At 40.0% G+C, this 20,877-nt stretch overlaps 1 protein-coding gene across 29 annotated transcripts in view; it reads right to left on the bottom strand.

Moving 5' to 3' along the window:
- Positions 1-20,877, bottom strand: part of tcf7l2 (transcription factor 7 like 2) — a 190,168-nt gene that overhangs the window by 96,702 nt on the left and 72,589 nt on the right. For all 29 annotated transcript variants that reach the window (XR_011882734.1, XM_072239540.1, XM_072239546.1 and 26 more), the window contains exon 4: positions 19,764-19,865. Coding sequence is in view for 28 of the 29 variants with exons in the window: in XM_072239540.1 (XP_072095641.1) it covers positions 19,764-19,865 (102 nt within the window). In the remaining variant the exon portion in view is untranslated. The remainder of the gene's footprint in view (positions 1-19,763; positions 19,866-20,877) is intronic.

Below are 20,877 nucleotides of genomic sequence, written 5' to 3'. Positions count from 1 at the left end.
ACCTTGCTTGAAGTGTTCATACACACCGGATGTGGTGTAAAAACACGACAATTCAGTAAAGTCGATTCCTTTCAAATTAAGAGTCAAAGTAAGACAGGCGGCAGAATTTTTCTAAGCCATGCAAATGAACTCTGAGGCATACCCAGCAATGCGGGGCAGCATAGTAGCGTAGTGGTTAGCACAATGCTTTACAGAACCAGCGACCTGGGTTCAACTCGCGCCACTGCCCGTAAGGAGTTTGTAAGTTCTCCCCGTGACTGCGTGGGTTTCCTCCAGATGCTACGGTTTCCTCCTGCACTGTTAGTAGGTTAATTGGTCATGGTAAATTGTCCTGTGATTAGACTAGGATTGAACTGGGGGATTGCTGCGTTGCAATATACATTAAATAATGATTTGCCCTCTCAAATGTTCACCAATCACAGACAGCAATTTAAACTGAATACGTCTACTGCTTTGCAATGTACATGGTGCTCAACTTGAGCAAAGATGATAATTCTCAATCTGTTGATCCATAAAAAAGTTCCTTCATATGCAGGAGAATAGTTACGGCACTAAGAAGAAAATACGGAAAATTACCAAACTGTGTGGCAGAAGCAATGACTGAATAAGCCTGAAATTAGGAACGGCATCACACAAGCTCATGAAATGTAACTTTTGCCGCAGAATCATTGTCAGACAGGTGGAGATCAATGGACTTGAGTCTGTGCTGGTTCTTTCTAGAGACACTTAAACATTGTAATCCCCCGCAATGCCCTGAGTTTTCTTTTACATTTTCAAATATTGTTATTTGAAAGCCACGACGAAGTTTGAAACCAGCACACTTTCAAGCAGAATATAACCACTCACAGGTAATGATAGATTAAAACTGTTCCAACATGGTTCATGTGCCTCCATGCTCAGAAATGGCTTTTATCTAATGCCCTTTCTAAACTTGTCCACCACAAAAATCTCCTCAGTTTTGATCCTTCAGCTTCACTTGTCTATCCTTATTGTAACTAAACTCTCTTCCTTAGAACCTCCACAGTAGATCTTTTCTGCACTCTCCTTGGAAACTTGATGCCCAGATGTGGCCACTGGAATTGAATAATATTGTATTTGTCTCAAACATCCCATAGGGTGGCAAGGTAGAAATATGTCTCTACCAAAGGAGGTGTGAGGCGCTCCTTCCCTCCGCAGGCCAGCAGATCACCCTTGAACAAGGTGTAGCATCTGCTTAGCGCCCTGATCAGGGTCACGTGAAGTTATGGGTGCAGCTGGTACATATCACAAGTCCTGCTTATGTGACCACTGATGCCAGGCAGGCACTCTCTGAAGAGTATAGAAATGGCTGGGGTCACCCATCTTGTAAAGACACTGCCCAGAAGAAGGCAATGGCAAACCACTTGTGTAGAAAAATTTGTCAAGAACAATCACAGTTGTGGAAGGACCATGATCACTTATGTCATACGACAAGGCACATAACAAATGAACAAACATAACCTTTTGTGTTCAATGCATCAGTGAAACCCTGGATCCTGCGTGCTTTGTTAACCATTTCCTCAATCTGTTCTGCCACTTAATTTTTATACCCTGTTCTCTGTGCTCCTGATGTAAAATGACCATTTGGTCTGTGTTGCCTTTGCTCTTCCTGCCAATACGCACCACTTTGCATTTTCCTGCATTAAATTTTATCTGCCATTGTGTGAAATAATTTAGCAGCAAACTAATTATCAGATGTCTAATGTGTGATTGCTTTCTGCCTTGCTGGGCAAATAAGAGCAGCAATAATGAACCCATTTCCCAATGACAAGCCACTCACGCCCAACACATCAGTACAGCAGGCACTAGTCAACCGCTATATAAATGTTAACCCCACTCCCTCTAAAAGGGAGCAAACTGACGGACCTGCCTCCTGTTCCAACAGACGATTAACATTATCCAATTCCAGTTTCACCTAATGGTGAAAACAATTTCAGGTTGCTTGCAAATTAAAGTTTATTACATTCCATCGAAACTCAAGTGTTTCAGTAGAAATGAACCAACCCAAGATTAATGGGCTCATACCTCTGTACTTGAACAGCATCATTTCAAGGCCAAACTTTCTATTCAAAATTGCTTGTATCAACATCAAGAGTGCAAAGGTACTACACTAAAAGTAATTAACAACCCAACAACATGCTACTGATTGCCACCAAAGCTTACGCATCTGTTTGCATTTTAGACCCCGCTCTGTGCTTTGTATATTTCCCCCTTTCCCGCCCCCCCACTCTCATTCCATAAGATTTTGTAAGTGAGCTGCTCAAATCAAACCTTCACAAACATGAGAAAATCTGCAGATGTGGCAAGTCCAAAGTAACACAGAAAATGCTGGAGGAACTCAGCAGGTCAGGAGTAAACAATCGTCGTTTTAGGTTGAGACCCTTCTTCAGGATTGCGAGGGAAGGGGGAAATGCCTGAATTAAAAGGTTGGGGGGGGGGGGGGAACAGGGCGGCTAGCTGGAAGGTGATAGGTGAAGCCAGGTGGATGGGAAAGGTCAAGGGCTGGAGAAGAAAGAATTGGAGAGGAGAGGAAAGTGGACAGTAGGAGAAAGGAGAGGAGACCCATGGGGAGGTAATAGGCAGGTGAGGAGTAGTAAAAATATCAGAGTGGGGAATAGAGGAAGTGGGATGAGGAATTTTATTCACTAGAAGGAGAAATTGATATTCATATCATCAGGTTGGAGACTACCCAAGTGGAATACAAGGTGTTGCTCCTCCACCATGAGGGTGGCCTCATCTTGGCACCAGAGGAGGTCATGACCAACATGTCAGAATGGGCATAGAAACTAAAATGTTTCACCCCATCACTGAACTGTTCCCACAACCTATGGACTCACTTTCAATAGCTCACCATCACAATGCTTGATATTTGTTGCTTAATTAGAACTTGTTTTTTTACTATTTGTATTTGCAGATTTTTGTCCTTTGCACACTGGCTGTTTGCTGTCTTTTTACATGTGGTTTTTCATTGATTCTTGGCCACTGGGAATTAGAGTATACTGTATAAAACTGTTTTGTAGCTAAAATAGTGGCACCTTTGTAAAGCTAATTAATTAACCACAATCACACAAAAGACCTGTTTTGATTGATTTTGTCATACCTTGAAATTTAATAACCTCCCCCCCCGCCCCTCAAAAGGGACTGCAGAATTCAAAGCACAAGCATCTGAGGTATTTCTACAACTCATGCACCTGTAATTTGTCAGGCACAAAATGCAATGGGCATGTACCAACTCCCCAGGCCTTGTAAACCCTGGACTACAGTTAGAGGTACAGGAGCATCAGGACTCGGAATGCCAGACTAGGTGACAGCCTCTTCCCCCAGGCTGAGAGGCTGATGAATACCCTGCCACTGCTGAGGTCTCGTTGCTTGGACAGCCAGCTGTTTGCCTGTGCTGTGCACTTCACATGCATTTTGAATTATACTTTATTAACTCATTTGTGGTAATATGCTGTTTTATGTGCTGTGTGCGATATATGTATTGTGCGTTCACCGTGGTCCGGAGGAACGTTGCTTCATTTGATTGTAAATGAACAGTCCTGACAGTATAAACTTGAACTTAAGAACAATATTTGGCTGGGTATGTCATTCTAGTGAGCTTGAGCACTGATGTTGAATTCACCACCAAACTTTAGGAATGCACTGCAAGCTCTTTTGGGAGGTAGGTCACTTGTTTGCATCCATTCACTCTGAGTGGCAGAAATAGCTCTGTTAAAAATCAATGTTGTTCTGCAATCAATAGACAGGAGGCAGCCCTTAACGGAGAAAAAACTGTTATAGTCAGCAACTTCCTCAGCTCAAGATTCAGCCCTTGCACATTTCAGTAATTTCTATCCAAAAGTCCAGCTGATTGATAAGGAATCACTTCACTGTCTTAAACTGTCCAATTATCCTTTTACTTAATTGATTGAATTATGCCTAAAGGATGAAGGTACCAATTTCTAAGAAGAACGAGGGAATTCCATTGTGCAAATTCACTATTAAGTAGGTTTGAAATAGAGCCTAGATGGATCAACAAAGAGACACTGTCTTGTTGGATAATCATTTATAATTTTTATTCTTTAAACTCAGTTACAAATGAACATTCTATGAATGAAAAAGGCTACTTGTTATCATTCAGACAGAATACCAAGGAAGGAAAAAGACGACATTATTCCTTTCCAGTAGAGCTCAGAGTGGGCTGTTCTAAAACTCCACGGTCTGCGTGACCTCAAATCTATGCTTCCATAGTTTTCTTTTCAAACTTTCCTTCTACCGCTCAAGTGGAACAGTTATCCTCTGCAGCTTTTGTTTCAGGGAGGGAAGGAGGGAAAATTACTGGTGTTTTTTTTCCCCCATCCCATTTAACCAAGCAGCAGGGGAAAAGTAATCAGTCCCATTAATGTTGTAAACAACCTGCAGCTTTCCTCTAACTGCTGACAGCCACCCTTACAATAGTCAAGACTCAAGTGTTGCATCTCCCCACCTTCCACCCCAAAAAAAAATCTAAACCACAAATCTGTTTGCTGCCTTTAAAATGCACCAATACAATGGTGGAATTGTCTAGTGAGCCAGCTCCCTGAAGCAGTAACAGTTTTTTTTTTGTTTATGATCTAGGTTGTCACTTTCAACATTCAGTTGCTAAAGCCCAATATGTGTAAATGCAATTAAATCTAACCCAGGAAGAATGCGTTTTAATTTTCAGACAAGAATTTTCCATTCAACTACTTGTACAAATACAGTATATTGGAAATATAACCTTCTCCAACGTGCACTTCTCTGTCAAAATAAAACCGCATGCTTGCAGTGTTTCAGATCACTTCATAGTTTCTGCCTGTTAAGAGTTTTTATCCTCTACTACAGTCATCTGTTTATGATACTTGTTTGCAAACTATAGCCTGCAGGGAAAGAACAACAAGCAACACTTGTTATTGCCAGTAAAAAGAGGTGTGAAGCTATGTCTGCATACGGTACTGTGCCAAAGTCTTAGTCACCCAAGATTTTTTTTTAGCAAAACACACAAAATGCTGCAGGACTCAGCAGGCCAGTCAACATCCATGGAGATGAACAAACAGCTGATGTTCTAGGCCCCTTCTTCAGGACTGGAAGGGAAGGGGGGAAAATCCCAGAATATATATTTTTATATTTTATACAGTTTATGTTTTAAATATGGTTTATGATTTTACATATGATTTTTAAAATATGATTTCAGATGGTAAGACCTCCAGAGACCAGATCTCAAAATCATTAAAGGTGTCCGGGATTACCTGGAGAGACAGAAGCAAGTGAGACAGCCAAAGTCTGCTGGACTGTGGCAAGTTTTCCAAGATGCTTGGAACAACCTACCAGCCGATTTTCTTATAAAATTGCACAGCAGTGTACCCAAGAGAATTGATGTAGTTTCAAAGGTGATCACACCAGATTTGATTTAGTTTTTGTTTTTACTATTTACTACTCTTTATAGTAATATGTTTCATATTTAGAAACTTTTCATTTCATTATTTTTAAAAGCAGCTTTGCTTTTCAAAGACAAGAATGTCTTCACTTTGCTTTACAGGTTTAAATCTGTTTTACATGTGCCGAAGATTTTTGCACAGTAATGTATAAGCAAATGACTGCAATTTGCCTGAAATTAAATGAGCCACAAATTGGGATCTTGAACCTCTTTAGTTTCCGGAACTAGGCAAAGACGCTGCAGAGTCCACTGGGTTTCAGACTAGTCTTTACAAAACCCGAAAGATGACTGGTCAGAAGATCCTTCTTTGTAATCCTGGCAGTAAAAGATGCTGCTACCAAGTTGGACTTCGGGGTGACGTTGCTTTCATCAGCCAAATCAATGCACCCCCAGTTTCTGCCCAGGGCTTCACTGAGCAATTCCTTAACCCACAAATGATAACAGGTGAAGGTAATCTGTGCGAAGGACAGCAAATAGCTTTTTACAGTATTACCAAACTGGACAGCCAGCAGTTACAGAAGTTACCCTCCTTCAGGAAACATCCAGCTGGCTGGTATCAAAATATCTCCACTTACACCCTTCATATTCAGCAATAATTATTCAAACTAATTCAAAACAACAGTATCTGTTCTTCATTTTTTTTTATTCTTAAATGCAATCAAGCTTAAATATCAGATCTGTGAAGACAATCTTTATATCTGACTGGTCAAATGAGCAAATTACAGAGAGACACAGCTCTCACGGGCAAGATTTTACGAAAATTCTCAAAATCAAGGGGGTGTTGGAGAGATCAGGAAAAAATGCTTTAGCTAGAATACGGGTTGGTAACCAAAAGATACAGACTTGAGCCAATTGCTAAAAAGAAAAATCATTTTTGTACATGTAATACAATGTTATAATCTGGAAAGGATGGCATTCATAACTTTCAAAGAAAATTGTCACTTCAGTTGAAGTAGGAAATTGTAGACATTAAGTATCACTTTTACAAGGACTAGTGTGGTTGAGTAAAGTGAGCTCCAGTGCTGCTTCATTCCTGCACAAGGCTACTGGGAAATACAACAGTGGAGTCAGACCTTTGATAATACTTACAACTCTAGTGTAGCATCTGTTCGTCATTCCCCAGAATACTTAATCACAAATTATTAAAAAAAATAAAAAGTGAAACATAATTTTTAGAAGTCCGTAATACACTATAGAGATGATTAGGCATTTTTCACAAATCAAAACTGGTGAACATATAGCAGTGACTAGCAAAGTTAGATTTTATGGGTATAATTTATAGGCAACTAATCCCTACTTGATATATTTTTCTGGAGTAATTGCTGCTTTTTGGAGCAATGGAAGAGAAAAAGTAGTTGTTGCAATTTGTTCCCTCCGCTCTTTGAACAGATTGTTTCTTTTAAATTACACTGACTTCTTTTCTCTCTCTCCATTGTACAATAGTCTGTTTGTTGCAAGTCAGTTGCTTCTCTCTCTACACAATTATTTGTGGCAAGTAATTTTAAAATAAAATACCAGACATTCCTCTAGAAGACTCCACACGAACTGAGTTTCCAGGCCAAATAGAGCCAAGAATCAGACCCTTCACCTCACTGTACCATATCCAGTACTCTGTTCAAATGATCATCTGTGCTTTGGTTTAGATGAGGTAGTAGTAACAGGGCTAGAACTGTCCTCAAGGTGTAGGGAAAATCAGATTAAAAATTAGACTGAAATGCAAGTCACATCTGCCATCAAGTAATTTCTGCTCCAAAGGAACACACCAGAGATGAAAACCAACCATCTTACCTCATGCCAACTGAAGAATACCCTTGCAAACGCAATGCCCATGTTCACAACCATTCGTGGGAAGCACGGCCAAACATAAACAAAGTTCTTCAGATTGTTATACAATGAAATAAAAAGCACTCCATAGAGAAAAAAACACAAATTGAGGACAATCTGAATATTGAGATTTCACTTTGTAAATGTGTGCTGTTAAATCGAGGTGTCCCCCCACCAGGCCATTACTTTCGAGGGCTGCCAGCTCCCTGCAGTTTGATCAGGTTTGCTAAAGACGTGAGTTATGCTGAGAGGCAAGTTCAGTACAGATTCAGCCAAAACTGCAGATGCTATACATCTTGCAACAGTAAATAGATTTAGAAAAATAACACAACCTTCATAACCTAAAACATAAATAAACATTAACTGCAATAAAAGTCATTCTCCTCAAATGGAAATGCATTGAAAGTTACCAGTAAAAGAGTCATGAAGATACAGTACTGTGTAAAAGTCTTAGGCACACAAGGCTTTCTGCACAGTACTGTAGTAATTTTGTGAATTGCACTGTACTGCTTCCACACACAAAAGAAAATTCATGACATTTATGAGTAATGATAAACCTGATTCTGATATGGGTCTGTATTGTGGACTGAGAGTGGGAAGGGGCCAGGGAGAGGGGAGTCATGGTTGGGAAAAGGGGGAGAAAGATGGGAGAGAACAAGATGCACCAGAGAGACATTCTGTAATGATCAATAAACCAATTGTTTGGAATCAAATGACCCTGCCTGGTGTCTCAGGGTTGGGTGTGTCCGTACCTGCACCACCCCACACCCCTCAGCACTCCTTTTCTGCCACCTGTCCCACAGTCATCCCGTGGCACTCCACCCTCGCCATTCCCAACATCCTTTGCTCCAGCCAGATTTATAAATTTGTTCTCCACTCCACATTTACAAATATTGTAGCAGTTACATGCATGTGCCTAAGACTTTTTGTACAGTACTGTAACTCATGTTGAAGAATGTAAAGTTTTTTCTAATACTAACACACTTGCTATTTATAAAACAAACAAAATCTCCTGGCCTATAGTCAATTATTCTGAAAAAAACCCACGAAGTAACAAAATTAGATTACCAAACTCCTTTAAAAAATGCTACAACAGGGTACAGTTAACTGCACGAGCTATTTGGAAAATCCCCTCCATTTGCTGCACAGTTAATTCTGGCAAAATTAAAAGAAAACGACACCATTTTACATTAAGCAATGGTCGTAATTTTACTCTAGAAGTTCACTGCTGTGGAAAACTGTCGTGTTGGCATTCTTAATGTCAGGTATAGATCACAATTCCAAATACAATGATTTCCCAAAACATTAAGTGAAGTTCAGTTCCCTCAAATATTATAAAATGTTGAAAAGGAGGAGGGGTTGTTAGCTATTAAAAGTTAAAACACCACGTATTACAATTATTTCATAACTGAAAACACAGCTTGTTTCTTCATTCATTCCATTTGATAATTTGAATCATTTTGTTGTACAGTAAAATCACATAGGCTGACTGCCTTCGGGTGGACTAGGCCGAGGTGGGAAAGCTAATGCAATATATGAGATTGTGTGGGGAACAGAAGCCAGGTTTGCCCTATTACAGAGGTGATTACAACTAGAGGGCATCATTTAAGGGTAAGGCACAAGAGGTTTACAGGGAACACAAGTTAGAATGACAACATTCCATGCCCCCCACCCACCCCCAGGAGAGCAGTTGGAAACACTAATACAGCATCCTTTATTTCATACCCTCTCATTCCTTTCCCTTCCTGACACTCACCAGACTATGACAACACAAACATATGTTCACATAGAACTTTTAACATAGGAGCACATCACAAGAGCACGATCAGTAAAAAATGACACTCAACCAAAGGGAGGCAGTGATTACAAAAACGCACAAAGACATTAGTTTAAAAATAAATAAATCGATACTGCCTGATCTGTTGACTTCTTCCAACATTTTGTGTGTGTTCCCACAATAGGTGTTTGGGGGGTGGGGTGGGGGGTGGTCTGGACAGTAAAAGGTACCTCTGCTGAGAGTGGAACAGCCGTTGAGACACAGAACTCAAAGACAGGGGTTCCGAACCTGGACCCCTGGCTTAATGTTATTGGTCCATGGCATATAAAAAGGTTGGGAACCCCTGCCTAAGAGCACAGTGTTAGTTGAAGGAAAATAGAGATATGGAACATCAAGAAATTGAGTAGGAGGACTAAGATTGTTAAATGAGTGTTGGTACTGGATTAATAATGGAGCAGGACTTCTACGTTGGTTTCTTTGACAGTGTTTTGAATGAGCTTGAACATTTAGAGAAAAGAAAATAAACACCAGCCTTGCCAAATTGCTAAAACCCAACACAAAGGGAATCTGCCTCAGGTGTTCAGGCTTATTTGGACTTTGGATAAAATGTCAAAATTCTACAGGCGTGGCAGTGCACCAACGGCGCTCTGCATTACCAAGCCACCTTAATATTCTCCATACAAATCAAAGATCTAGCAAAAAGCATGCAAGATTAAAATAGCTTCTTAGTTGTGGTGCAATGGCCTAGATACTCTCCTAAAATCCCAACCAATAGCCAATCCTCATGTAAAATTGCCTCTTTAATGAGTAATTTCAAGTTTCTGGGTGTCAACATCTCCAAGGATCTATCCTGGGCCTAACATATTGATGCAGCTACAAAGAAGGCACAACAGCAGCTATATTTCATTAGGAGTTTGAGGAGATTTGGTATGTCACCAAAGACGCTCGCAAATTTCTTTAGATGTACCATGGAGAGCATTCTAACAGGCTGCACCACCGTCTGGTATGGGAAGGCTACTGCACAGGATCAAAATAAGCTGCAGAGACTTGTCAGCTCCATGATAGGCACTTGCCTCCCTAGTATCCAGGACATCTTCATGGAGCAACGCCTCAAAAAAGGCAGCATTCATCATTAAGGACCCCCATCGTCCCAGGTCATGCCTTGTTCTCATTGCTGCCATCAGGAAGGAGATAGAGGGGTACTGAAGCCTGAAGGCACATACTCAACGATTCAGGAACAACTTCTTCCTTTCTGCCATCCAATTTCTGAATAGACATTGAACACAAGAACACTACCTTACGACTTTCTTTAAAATTATCTTTGCCCTACTCATTTAACCATTCTATATACAAACAAACATTTTTCTCTATTATCAACAAATTTTATGACATATGCCGGTGATATTAAACCTGATCCTGATGTCACTGGACAAAGTCAAGATAACGCATGTAGAGGAGTTGAATGTTTCTGTTTTGACTGGAAAAATCTTTAAAGTCCTATCTAGATAAAGTTTCTTTTTGCACCAATAAATCATTAGATCAACAACATGTCAACCAGATCAGTCATGACTTTAAAAACGTCACAATTACTTTCAAAAGGCCTCTAGGAATCTAGAGTAAAGCAGTTCAAATGGTGGCAGTGGAGGCAGACGTAAAGTGAGGGAGGTAGAAAACTGGGCATGAAATTTAAAAAGGTGTATATATTTCTATGAAAGAAAGTAAAGATTTTGTCAGATGCTTAAGGACTAAACTAGCCTGCAATTACTTTGACATCTTTTGATTTGGTTGTGTTTTATACAGAGTGGGCACTTAATCCAACTAAGTTGAGGTTCTCTTAAGCAAGGACCAAAAACAAACACATTGGGGCAAAACTATCAATAACAAAACATCAGGCCCCATTTACATTAGCAACACCATCAATGGCAGAACATCAAGAATACGAAACTCATCAGCCAGGGTCAGATCTGTGGCATCATTTTTCCATGGCACTCTGCTACGGTGAATTTGCCATTTTTAAAAATTGTTTTTAAGAACAACGATGTTCCAAATTTGCAAGGTCTGCCGCTGTAGCTCCATCTTCCCATAAAACTTGTAAATCTCAATGATAAGTGGCATTAGTTGCGCTGTTGCTAAAGCAATTTCTTTTCAATTACATCGGGGTCTCCCTTCCACCCATCTGAGATTTATCAGGAGTACTGCATTTGCAAGGTGCTAAGCATTGTCAATGATCCCTCCTATCCATCCAACAATCTCTTTGGCTCCTACCATTAGGCAAGAGATACAATAAGATTAGGACAAGAACCGTTAGGTTGGGAATCACCTTCTCCCCCCAGGCCACAAGACTACCGAATTCCCTGCCCAGGTCTCATTAAGTGGCAGTAGCGTTATACTGCTTACTTCTTAACTTGTGTCATAAATCGTTGCGATTCCTCTCCTGGCGCATCAGGTGGCAACTTTGCCGTTTCTTCAGCATTTAGTCTGCTTTTTTACAAGGCTGAGTTACTAGCTTGACGCTCAACCCAGCACAGATGGAAAGTGTGCAAGGAGTCGGTGGTGGGGGGAGGCGGATTCAAACCCAGGACCACTTGCCTTTAAGTCTGGTGCTGATGTCCGGTGAGAGGAGAAGATGGCGGCACGACGCAAAGTGCAGCAGCCACTCCAGTGATGAATATCTGTTATCTGTCAAGTAGGGTGCCGTGCACAATTCTGACTTGATGGAGGCAGATGTGAGAGCACAGAGGGACATCTGGTGAAACTTCTGAAATGCCTGTTTCGCTGCCGCTGCTACTGTGTGATCCAGAATCTCCGGAGGGGAAAGGCCCTGAGTCCTCCGCTGCCAGGGTGGGGTCAAAGCACTCAGCAGAGATGGTGCTCGGTGCCGGAGGGCTGGTCGGAGGCTCGAAGTTTTCAGACGGACTCAGAGTCGGCTGTCGTCGGGTGCTTCCAGGGTGCTGCATCGGCAAGTTTGCGGCGCTGGAGGCTCATGGCAGGGAGAGTTTCTCCCTTCTACCGTCTGCGTTAGATAATGGGACCTCCAGGACTTTGAGACTTTTTTTTAACCTTGCCCATGGTCTGCTCTTTATCAAATTACGGTATTGCTTTGCACTGTTGTAACTATATGTTATAATTATGTGGTTTTTGTCAGTTTTAGTCTTGGTCTGTCCTGTGTTTCTGTGATATCATACTGGAGGAACATTGTATCATTTCTTAATGCATGCATTTCTAAATGACAATAAAGGAGGACTGAGTGTCCTCATAATCTAATCTAAGCTAAACCTCTAGGCATCACTTGTGTCATAAATGCATCTTGTTATTTGTGATATTACTTGATGTGTGCTGTGCGAGTTAAATGCACTGTATTGCGCACCTTGATCTGGAGGAACGTTGTTTCCTTCGGCTGTATACATGTATATGGTTGAATGACAATAAACTTGAACTTTCTTAAAATAATGTCACCTACTGCCTCGCTAGTTTGATTACCCACCTTATCCAGCTGTTTTAATTATGCCAAGTTTAATAAACAGTCCCTTGTAACAAGAAAAATTTAAATATTTTAGTAACTTTGTTTTTTCCTGTTTTTATGCTTCCCAATCAATATACATTAGTCTTCTGATCAGTAAAAGACACAGAGCACATTCTTTCTTAATTATGAGTACATGACTAGGTATTAACTGCATAGCACGGTGCACCTTGACAGGAGCATGATCTCTGGCACTTGTGTCATGTACTAGTTTTACAGCTTGGCTGAATACAGTTGTATTGAAGTCATTATAACGACTGATCCAAACAGGCAGCGCTTAAATAAGACACCTGAAATACTGCCAGCAAGTACAGTCATGATAAAGACTCATCAAAACAATAAAACAACAATTCAGACAACTTGCAATCAATGGAATACAGGAAAATTATAAACACATTACTGATAGATAGGGTATTTTAACTTTCAAAGCTCTCTCGGGTCGCTAGTGTGGGACCGCCTGTCTGAGATGTCGAGGTGTTGAGATGGACAGTAGTTTCTGATGGGCTCTATAAAAATGGTCTCTGGGAGGGGAGGGTGTGTCGATGTTTTTCCTGCTGCTTGCCGTGGGAGGAGTGCTTTGGGATTCTAATGTTTTCTGTCATTCATTCTCTGGAGTTTTTCTTCTGTTTTGTGGACGTCTGTGAAGAGCAAGAATTTCAGGTTGTATACTGCAAACATTCTCCAATATTAAATTGAACCAATATCACAAATCCAGTTGAGATGCATTGCTCAATAGTCTTATTCTATCATACCATCCAAAAAGATCAATCACTGGTATTTTTATTGTCATTCTTTATTCCGATGCTTCGAGCCAAGAAAGTTGCAATTACACCCCTTCAAGCTTGTCTCTTCTAGGATTACAGGACTATACAAAGGAGATTAAGCTAGATTTAATACAAATGGGTTAGTCAACAGTGAACAGCAATACATATGCCTACTGACACAGATCAGTCTCTAAGGATGACAAATTAAGGAATGGTTTATGTGTGCACATTTCAACAGCACCATATCAAAGTTGTTTAACTTCCTACCCTTGACTCAGCACATCACTGTGGCAACAATTACAACAGGGTGTTAAAATATTTTGAAGATATGAGCAAAGCTGTTCATAATTTCAGTTTTGATTTCCAAGTAAATTGTTTTAGTACTTATCTTCACAGATACTGTATCAAAATCACAATCGTTAGCAGTAAAATTTTGTTGGGCATGAGCCAAGAAATGTATGCTAACAGCCAGCCCAAATCTCTAATTTTGATATCATTTTATGCGGTGGGGGTGATAGGGAAGGACCAACAGTAATTAATATCAGCTCCTCTAAATCACAAAGCAATGTTTTGTGAGAAATCCCACACTATGTGGTGAACTCAAGTATTGAAAATATTTCCAACTGCAGTCAACTAACATAACAGTATCTGGCATTCAGACAAGACATCAGTGTTCAGAGAGAGGTATGTTCAGAATTTTGAGAAAAACATGTTACTAAATTGCAAATGTTGGGTGTGAAATAGCTGCATAATTATTGACATCTCACCGTAAAAGCACTCTCTGCTTACTGTCTATAACAAAATTATAAATGCATTCTGATTTTGTTTTAAATCACAGCATTCTAAATTTCCATGGAACAAAGCCAGTAGTGTGTGTGCAAGGGTTCACCGGGAATCTGGAATTGGACTATTTCTATTACAGATGAAGTGAGCATAGAGAGATAAACAAATGCATTTGTCTAGTAAATCATTTCCATTTTATAAATAAGACGATAATATCAAGTAAGAGGATTGGGCCATTCAGCCCATCAAGTCTGATCCACCATTCAATCATAGCTGATTTGCTATCTCTCTCGATCCCAACTCCTGCCTTCTCCCCATAATCTTTGACACTCTTATTATTCAAGAACCTATCAAACTCTGCATAAAATATACCCAATAATTTGGCCTCCAGAGCAATCTGTGGTAATGAACTCTGCAGATTCACCACCCTCTGGTTAAAGTTCCTCCTCATCTCTGTTCTAAATAGATGCCCTTCTATTCTGAGGCTGTGCCCTCTAGTCCTAAACTCCTCCACTATAGGAAACATCCTCTCTACATCCACTCATCTAGGCTTTTCATTATTCAATAGGTTTCAATGATAATACCTTATAAATGATACATCTTCTTTCACTTAAAGTAATAGTTTGCACAGGAACAAAAATCTAAACCAACTGCAACATTCAAACACGAAGCTTTAAATATAGAAACACAAAATATTGAGTAACTGATTCCATACAAAACTCCAAATATTCTTGCACTGCAAAGAAAGTGGGCAAAACATCAGCCTCATGTAATGGAAGTCTTTCAAAGCCCTATGAATTTCAGTGTGTTTTTATTCAGTTTAGGTTGGAACAATCTCTTTTAGTGCTATTGCAATGATCAGAAGTGAAATCAGGAGTTTCTAAGTCCTCCCCGTGTCCTCGTGGGTTTCCTCCCACAGTCCAAAGACATACCGGCTAGGGTCAATTCTGGGGTTGCTGGAGATGCAGCTAAAAGGGCCAGAGGGGCCTGTTCCATGCAGTATCTCTAAATTTAAAAAATCTCCTCTGCACACCAATTTTTCACTCAGAAAGTATACCAGCTTTTCGTATCACACGCATCGAATGAAAATATTTTAATAGAACAAAGTTTTTTTTTCATAATATTTCCTGAAGTTTAGTCGGTCACAAAAATCCCACGTGCAACCCGAACAGATAGAGCAATTATTTAGAACACTTTGGCAATAAGAAACAGTCATCTATTTATTCGGCCCTGTTAGGGAGAGAAGCTTCCTGCTGAATATGTAAACTGAAAAAAAAAATGAATTTACTTTCACTGAAGATTTACAAATGAATCTACGATCTAAAGTGAGAGGGGGAGGGCAGAGGAGGGGAGTGAGAAGACAGGAGGATAGATGTGACCAGATAGCTATCAGAGAACTGCCTCCAGGCTTTTAGGATAAACAGCTTATTCCATAACTAAATTATAAATTTATCAACTACACAACTAATCAGGGCTTGATGATAACATAACGCAATTTAAGTACTGGTTAGCTGTTGTTGTGCCTTGCAAAGTTTTTTGGTGAGTGGAAGAGGAATAGACTGCAGTATGCAGATCGTCGCTGAAACAGGGCAAACAGCATTACTCAGTGTTCTCTCGTGCTTATGAATGCAGAGCAGCAAAGCTGCAGGAGAAAACATCAAGGACTTGCACAACTCCACTGCTATATCTGCACCATTATCATTCTAATGCACATCCCAGGAGAGCGATGCCCAAGAGCTTGCTCCTGGCAGTTATCCCTGATAAATCTGGCTCCCTTATCACAGCAACAAACTCACAGGCCCCCAAAAATCAGGATCTACAGATCTGTTGCTGGGATAAGAGGCGCCCTTGGCAGGATAAATGTCAGGAGTCCATGTACGGACCAGACTTCCCAATATCACGTTACAAGTGACCAGTATATATTAACAGTGCAGCTCCAGCAGCAAAACTTTTACTTTGAAACCTTTGCTGTTTCCAAGCACAGCTGGAGAAGAGAACTTTAAAATCATGGTTCCAGGGCAGATTTTTTATTTTGTATATTATTACCCTGCCAATTTTGCACAACTTGTGTACAAGGAATGGGAGACAGTAAAAAAAAAATCAAGATTTGCCATGGCCAAACATTGATTTCACCGCGATTGTAAATACCATCAACCAATATCACAAATAGTGGTTGGTGGACTTGTAAGATGGCAACGAGGTGGCCTACAGGAACAAGGTAGACCTGCTGATTTAGGGTCATGACAAGAACTTTGCACTGAACATCAGCAAGACCAAGAAGTGACAGTGGACTCCAAGAAGGGGAAGTCGGGAGAACACAATTCAGTCTTCAGTGAGAGGTCAACCGTGGAAATGGTAAGCAATCAGATTTCTGGATGGACTATGAATCCATGGACTGTACCTTGCTGTTCCTTTTTTGTATTATTCATTTTTGTAATTGATAGATTTGTCTTTGAACTACAATAGAAGTGTGATCACTTGCATCCAATATGACATTCTCCTGTGGGGTTGTCTATTGGTGGGTCCTTAGGTGGCTGTAGAGGCCAATCCAGGATTCATATTTGTTCTGTACTGCTTCGCCCAAAACAAATTTCACATCATTTAGTGGTGATAATAAGTCAGTTTGATTCCAGACGCACAGGAGAATACGATAGTCAGCAATGTTTCTGAAAGAACAACAAGGCTTCCTGTAATCAGAGGCATCAGTTTTCATATGATCAACTGGTAACCCAAGTTTGACTAATAAGGTTCTTTTTCCACAGAGGATCTTTAAGTTTTTCTGAAAAAAGAGGAACTAGAAAATGGAACTTAAGTGGAATTACAAAAAAATAATGAGCACACCTTTCAAGAAGTTCCACACTGCCCTTCCCAGCAAGAGCCAAAGGAAGCAGTTCTTGTCTATCACTGGACAACAAATTTTTTCGAATGTGTTGCTTCCTCGGGTTTTTTCCTTTATGGTAGGCCACTTGAAGGTGAACACTAATATAATTTCAGACTACTTGTATCACGAAGGAATTTAGACCAAGAAATTAACATTTATTGAATTGCATAGCAGTGCTGACACTCGGCAATAGTTGTTGATTTTTGTTCGTAGTCAGTGTCTAGGGCTTCCCAATTAAGTGTCCAACAATAATCAGCCAGCATTGATGGATTCCAGTTGCTTCCTACCATTTCTTCATGATTGCAATGTCCCGGTGAAGCTTTTCACCATGCTCACTGACAGTGCAGAGATTTGTAGGGGAAAAAAATCTAAAATGGGAATGCAGAAAATGAATCTTTAGTGACATGTTGCAATTCATTGTTTTGTATGCTTGAAGCATGTTGTCAATCAGCTGCACACAGTTTGATGCTCTGCAGTTGCCAAGGAAGTTTTCAACAACATCCTTCAATGCCTTCCATGCGATTTTCTCCAGTCCCAATAGAAGTTCTTCAAATTGACTGTCATTAATGACCTGTTTGATTTGTGGACCAACAAATAATGCTTTTCTTAAACTTGGTATTGGTCTCGGTGTCTTGAATTAAGGATTGAAATAACAGATTCGGTGATCTTAAAACAAAATGCTGTGTGATGAAGCAGCTTCATGGCAATTTTCACGATCAGCAGTCCAAAATCCATTCAGGTACACCCAAAAAGTATTCAGGAAGCAAAATTTTTATTGTCCATTGGATTCATTAGCTTCAGGATCATATACCATCATCAAGGTTAATTTCAAAGTTCAAAGTAAATTTATTATCAAAGTACATATGTCACCATATACAACCCTGAGATTATTTTTTCCCCCTCCATTGCCCTATGAATTCTAGTGTTTTTATTCCATTTCTATCGGCACAATTTCTGTTAGTGCTAGTACAATCAGAAGTGAAACAGGAGTTTGTACGTCCTCCCCATGGAATGCATGGGTCTCTCCTCCAGCTGTTCAGGATTTCGCCCACAGAATGCTGCTCAGTCAGCCAGTATTTTGTGTGTTTTGCTGTGGATTTCCAGCATCTGCAGAAGTTCTCGTTTTTCTTTTTCTTGTGGGTATTCACAGTAAATACAAAGAAACAACAGAATCAATGAAAGACTACACCCAACAAGATGGGCAAACAACCCGTGTGCAAAAGACAAAAAACTGTGCAAATACTGAAAGGAATAATAATAATAAATAAATAAGCAATAAATATCCAGAACATGAGATGAACAGTCCTTGAAAGTGAGTCCACAGTTTGTGGGAACAGTTCAGTGATGGGGAGAGTGAAGTTATCCCCTCTGGTTCAAGAGGCCGATGGTTGAAGGGTAATAACTGTTCCTGAACCTGTCAGTGTGGGTCCTGATGCTCCTGTACCCCTGTACCCCCTTCCTGATGGCAGCAGTGAGAAGAGAGCATGGCCTGGGTGATGCGGTTCTTGACTATGGATGCTGTTTTCCCTGCAACAACGCTCCATACAGATGTGCTAAATGGTGGAGAGGGCTTTACCCGTGATGTACTGGGGTGTATCCATTACTTTTTGAAGACCTTCCCATTCAGGGGCACTGGTGTTTCCATGCCAGGCCAAGATGCAGCCAGTCAATATATTCTCTACCGCACATCTATAGAAGCTTGTTAAGGTTTCAGATGACATGCCGAATCTTTGCAGGCTTCTACGTAGAGGCAATGATGTGCTTTCTTTGTAATGTCACTTACGCGCGAACCCTGGGCTCTGAAATGACAACACCAAAGAATTTCAAGTTGTTGACCATCTCCACCTCTGATCCTCCGATGAGGTCTGGCTGATGGACCTCTGGTTTCCTCCTCCTGCAGTCAATAATCAGCTCCTTGGTCTTGCTGACACTGAGTGAGAGATTATGCACAGTGCTGTTACAATAGCGCTTGCTGCTGTCATACAAAACAGCACACAGAGATCAAATGAACTCGGTAGCATGAATTTTGCCTTTTCAGAAGCTGATGGCCACGAGTTCAAAAGAATACCTGGCATCCACCAGCAACGATGTCTTCGAAGGCGCTTAGCAGCCATTCACACTTAAGTATTCTTGCAGACAACAAACAAGGAAATAGAAAACACAAATTTAAATAACTAACCAATTTTCAAAACTCGTTACATTCAGAGATTACAGTAAATTGTTACAAATAAGGTATCAAAAGGTATATTTTAAAAGGCAGTGAACTCAAAACTGTTCAGCAGAGGGAATTCTACATACACAAAATTACTTTTTAGGGCCAGAGGAGCTGATAAACTTGCACATGTTTAGAAATGTAAACACACTTCAAGGGACAAGACAATATTTTAAAGGATTTTGTTACAACAAAAATCTGATTTTAAATTCCACTGATAGATGTCTGTCCGATCATTGATTTTTTTTTGGAGAAAGCTGCAAAACAATACCCCTTGCAAAGGAGCAGGAGTCACAAACTGCATCCCTGGTTGTCCCTTTTTTAATCAATTAATCCTCCAAAAATTACAGAATAATGGTGAAGACAGACCTGAAAAGCAAGGCCACAAGTGTATCACTGAATCCTTCTGCAAAACCCAAGGTATGCTTTAACAGTAATAGACCCACTTTACATCTCTTCAACATCACTTCAAATTCCACTTTGTTAAATAATCAGTTCAGTTCCAGATGATCCCACTGAAGCAAAGAAAATGGATCTAGCCACTACTTACAACAATGTGAGCTGGAGATGGGGACCTAGCATCCTTCAGTCCTTGCCTACCCTGTAGGCTCCCTGCCTGTACATCAATCAAAGGCCATTTCATCTGCAGGTACTGGAGATGGGAAACAGAATAAAGGAAAATGATTAAAATAAAATAGAACAAAAATCTATAAATACAAATGAACACAAAACTTAAAATGAAAAATTATAATGATGATTTGTCATAAACAAAACGTTTGCCATGATGGAGAATAATGTCCTTAGTATAGATCTATATAATCAATTTTACCTTGGGCTCATTTGGACACTAAACATTTTCAGAACACATTCACAGTGCAGCAAAATTGATTTAGCTTGTGAATTTACATCTGCTTTCAAATTAGCACCATGCTCTATCTTTCAATTGTCACATTCTTTCAAACAGGAGTGGAACAATTTCCTTCACTCCCAACAATTCCACCGCATTAGCACGTATTTATAACATGTTGACTTGGCCAAATCACTTCTATGAAAGAGAATTACACATTAGGAATAAAATGGGAAGTAACAGCAAAAATAAAAATTTACTGAATTATATGTGCTGGGTTGGAATAAGGATGGAGAATTTGACAAACTGTTAAAAAGACTCGATGAGCTGAAGAGATGATTGAAATTCCGGCCATCTGCATCTGAAGGTATGACAAGCTGTTTCTTACAAATACATAATTAAACTCCATCACAATTTTATCATCAATACTCTGAAGAATAGCGCCATATACCAGCACAGTACTCAGATAATCCCTCCATCAGATTTCTGAACGCTTTTCCTCTTTTGCACTATTTATTTTTCGTAACCTATAGTAATTTTTTTTGTCTCCTACTGTACTGGTGCCGCAAAGCAATAAATTCCATAGCACGACAAATCTCATTCTGATTCCCTTGGTAATATTCTAACATTCATGTTCAAAGTTGCACGTAAAGATAACGAGTGGAACATTTTGCTAATATTATAAACGCTTACATTTGCCCCTTAGAAACTCGCACAATAACAGAAGATTAATTCCATACAGTTCTTGTTTTTCCAAAGCATTTACTGGTCAACAATAATCAAAATTGCAGGTATCCAACAGAAAAATCTGACTTCC

This window comes from Mobula birostris, chromosome 21 (assembly GCF_030028105.1).
Source record: "Mobula birostris isolate sMobBir1 chromosome 21, sMobBir1.hap1, whole genome shotgun sequence".
NCBI lineage: Eukaryota > Metazoa > Chordata > Chondrichthyes > Myliobatiformes > Myliobatidae > Mobula > Mobula birostris.
This window is presented reverse-complemented; position numbering and strand designations above follow the sequence as displayed.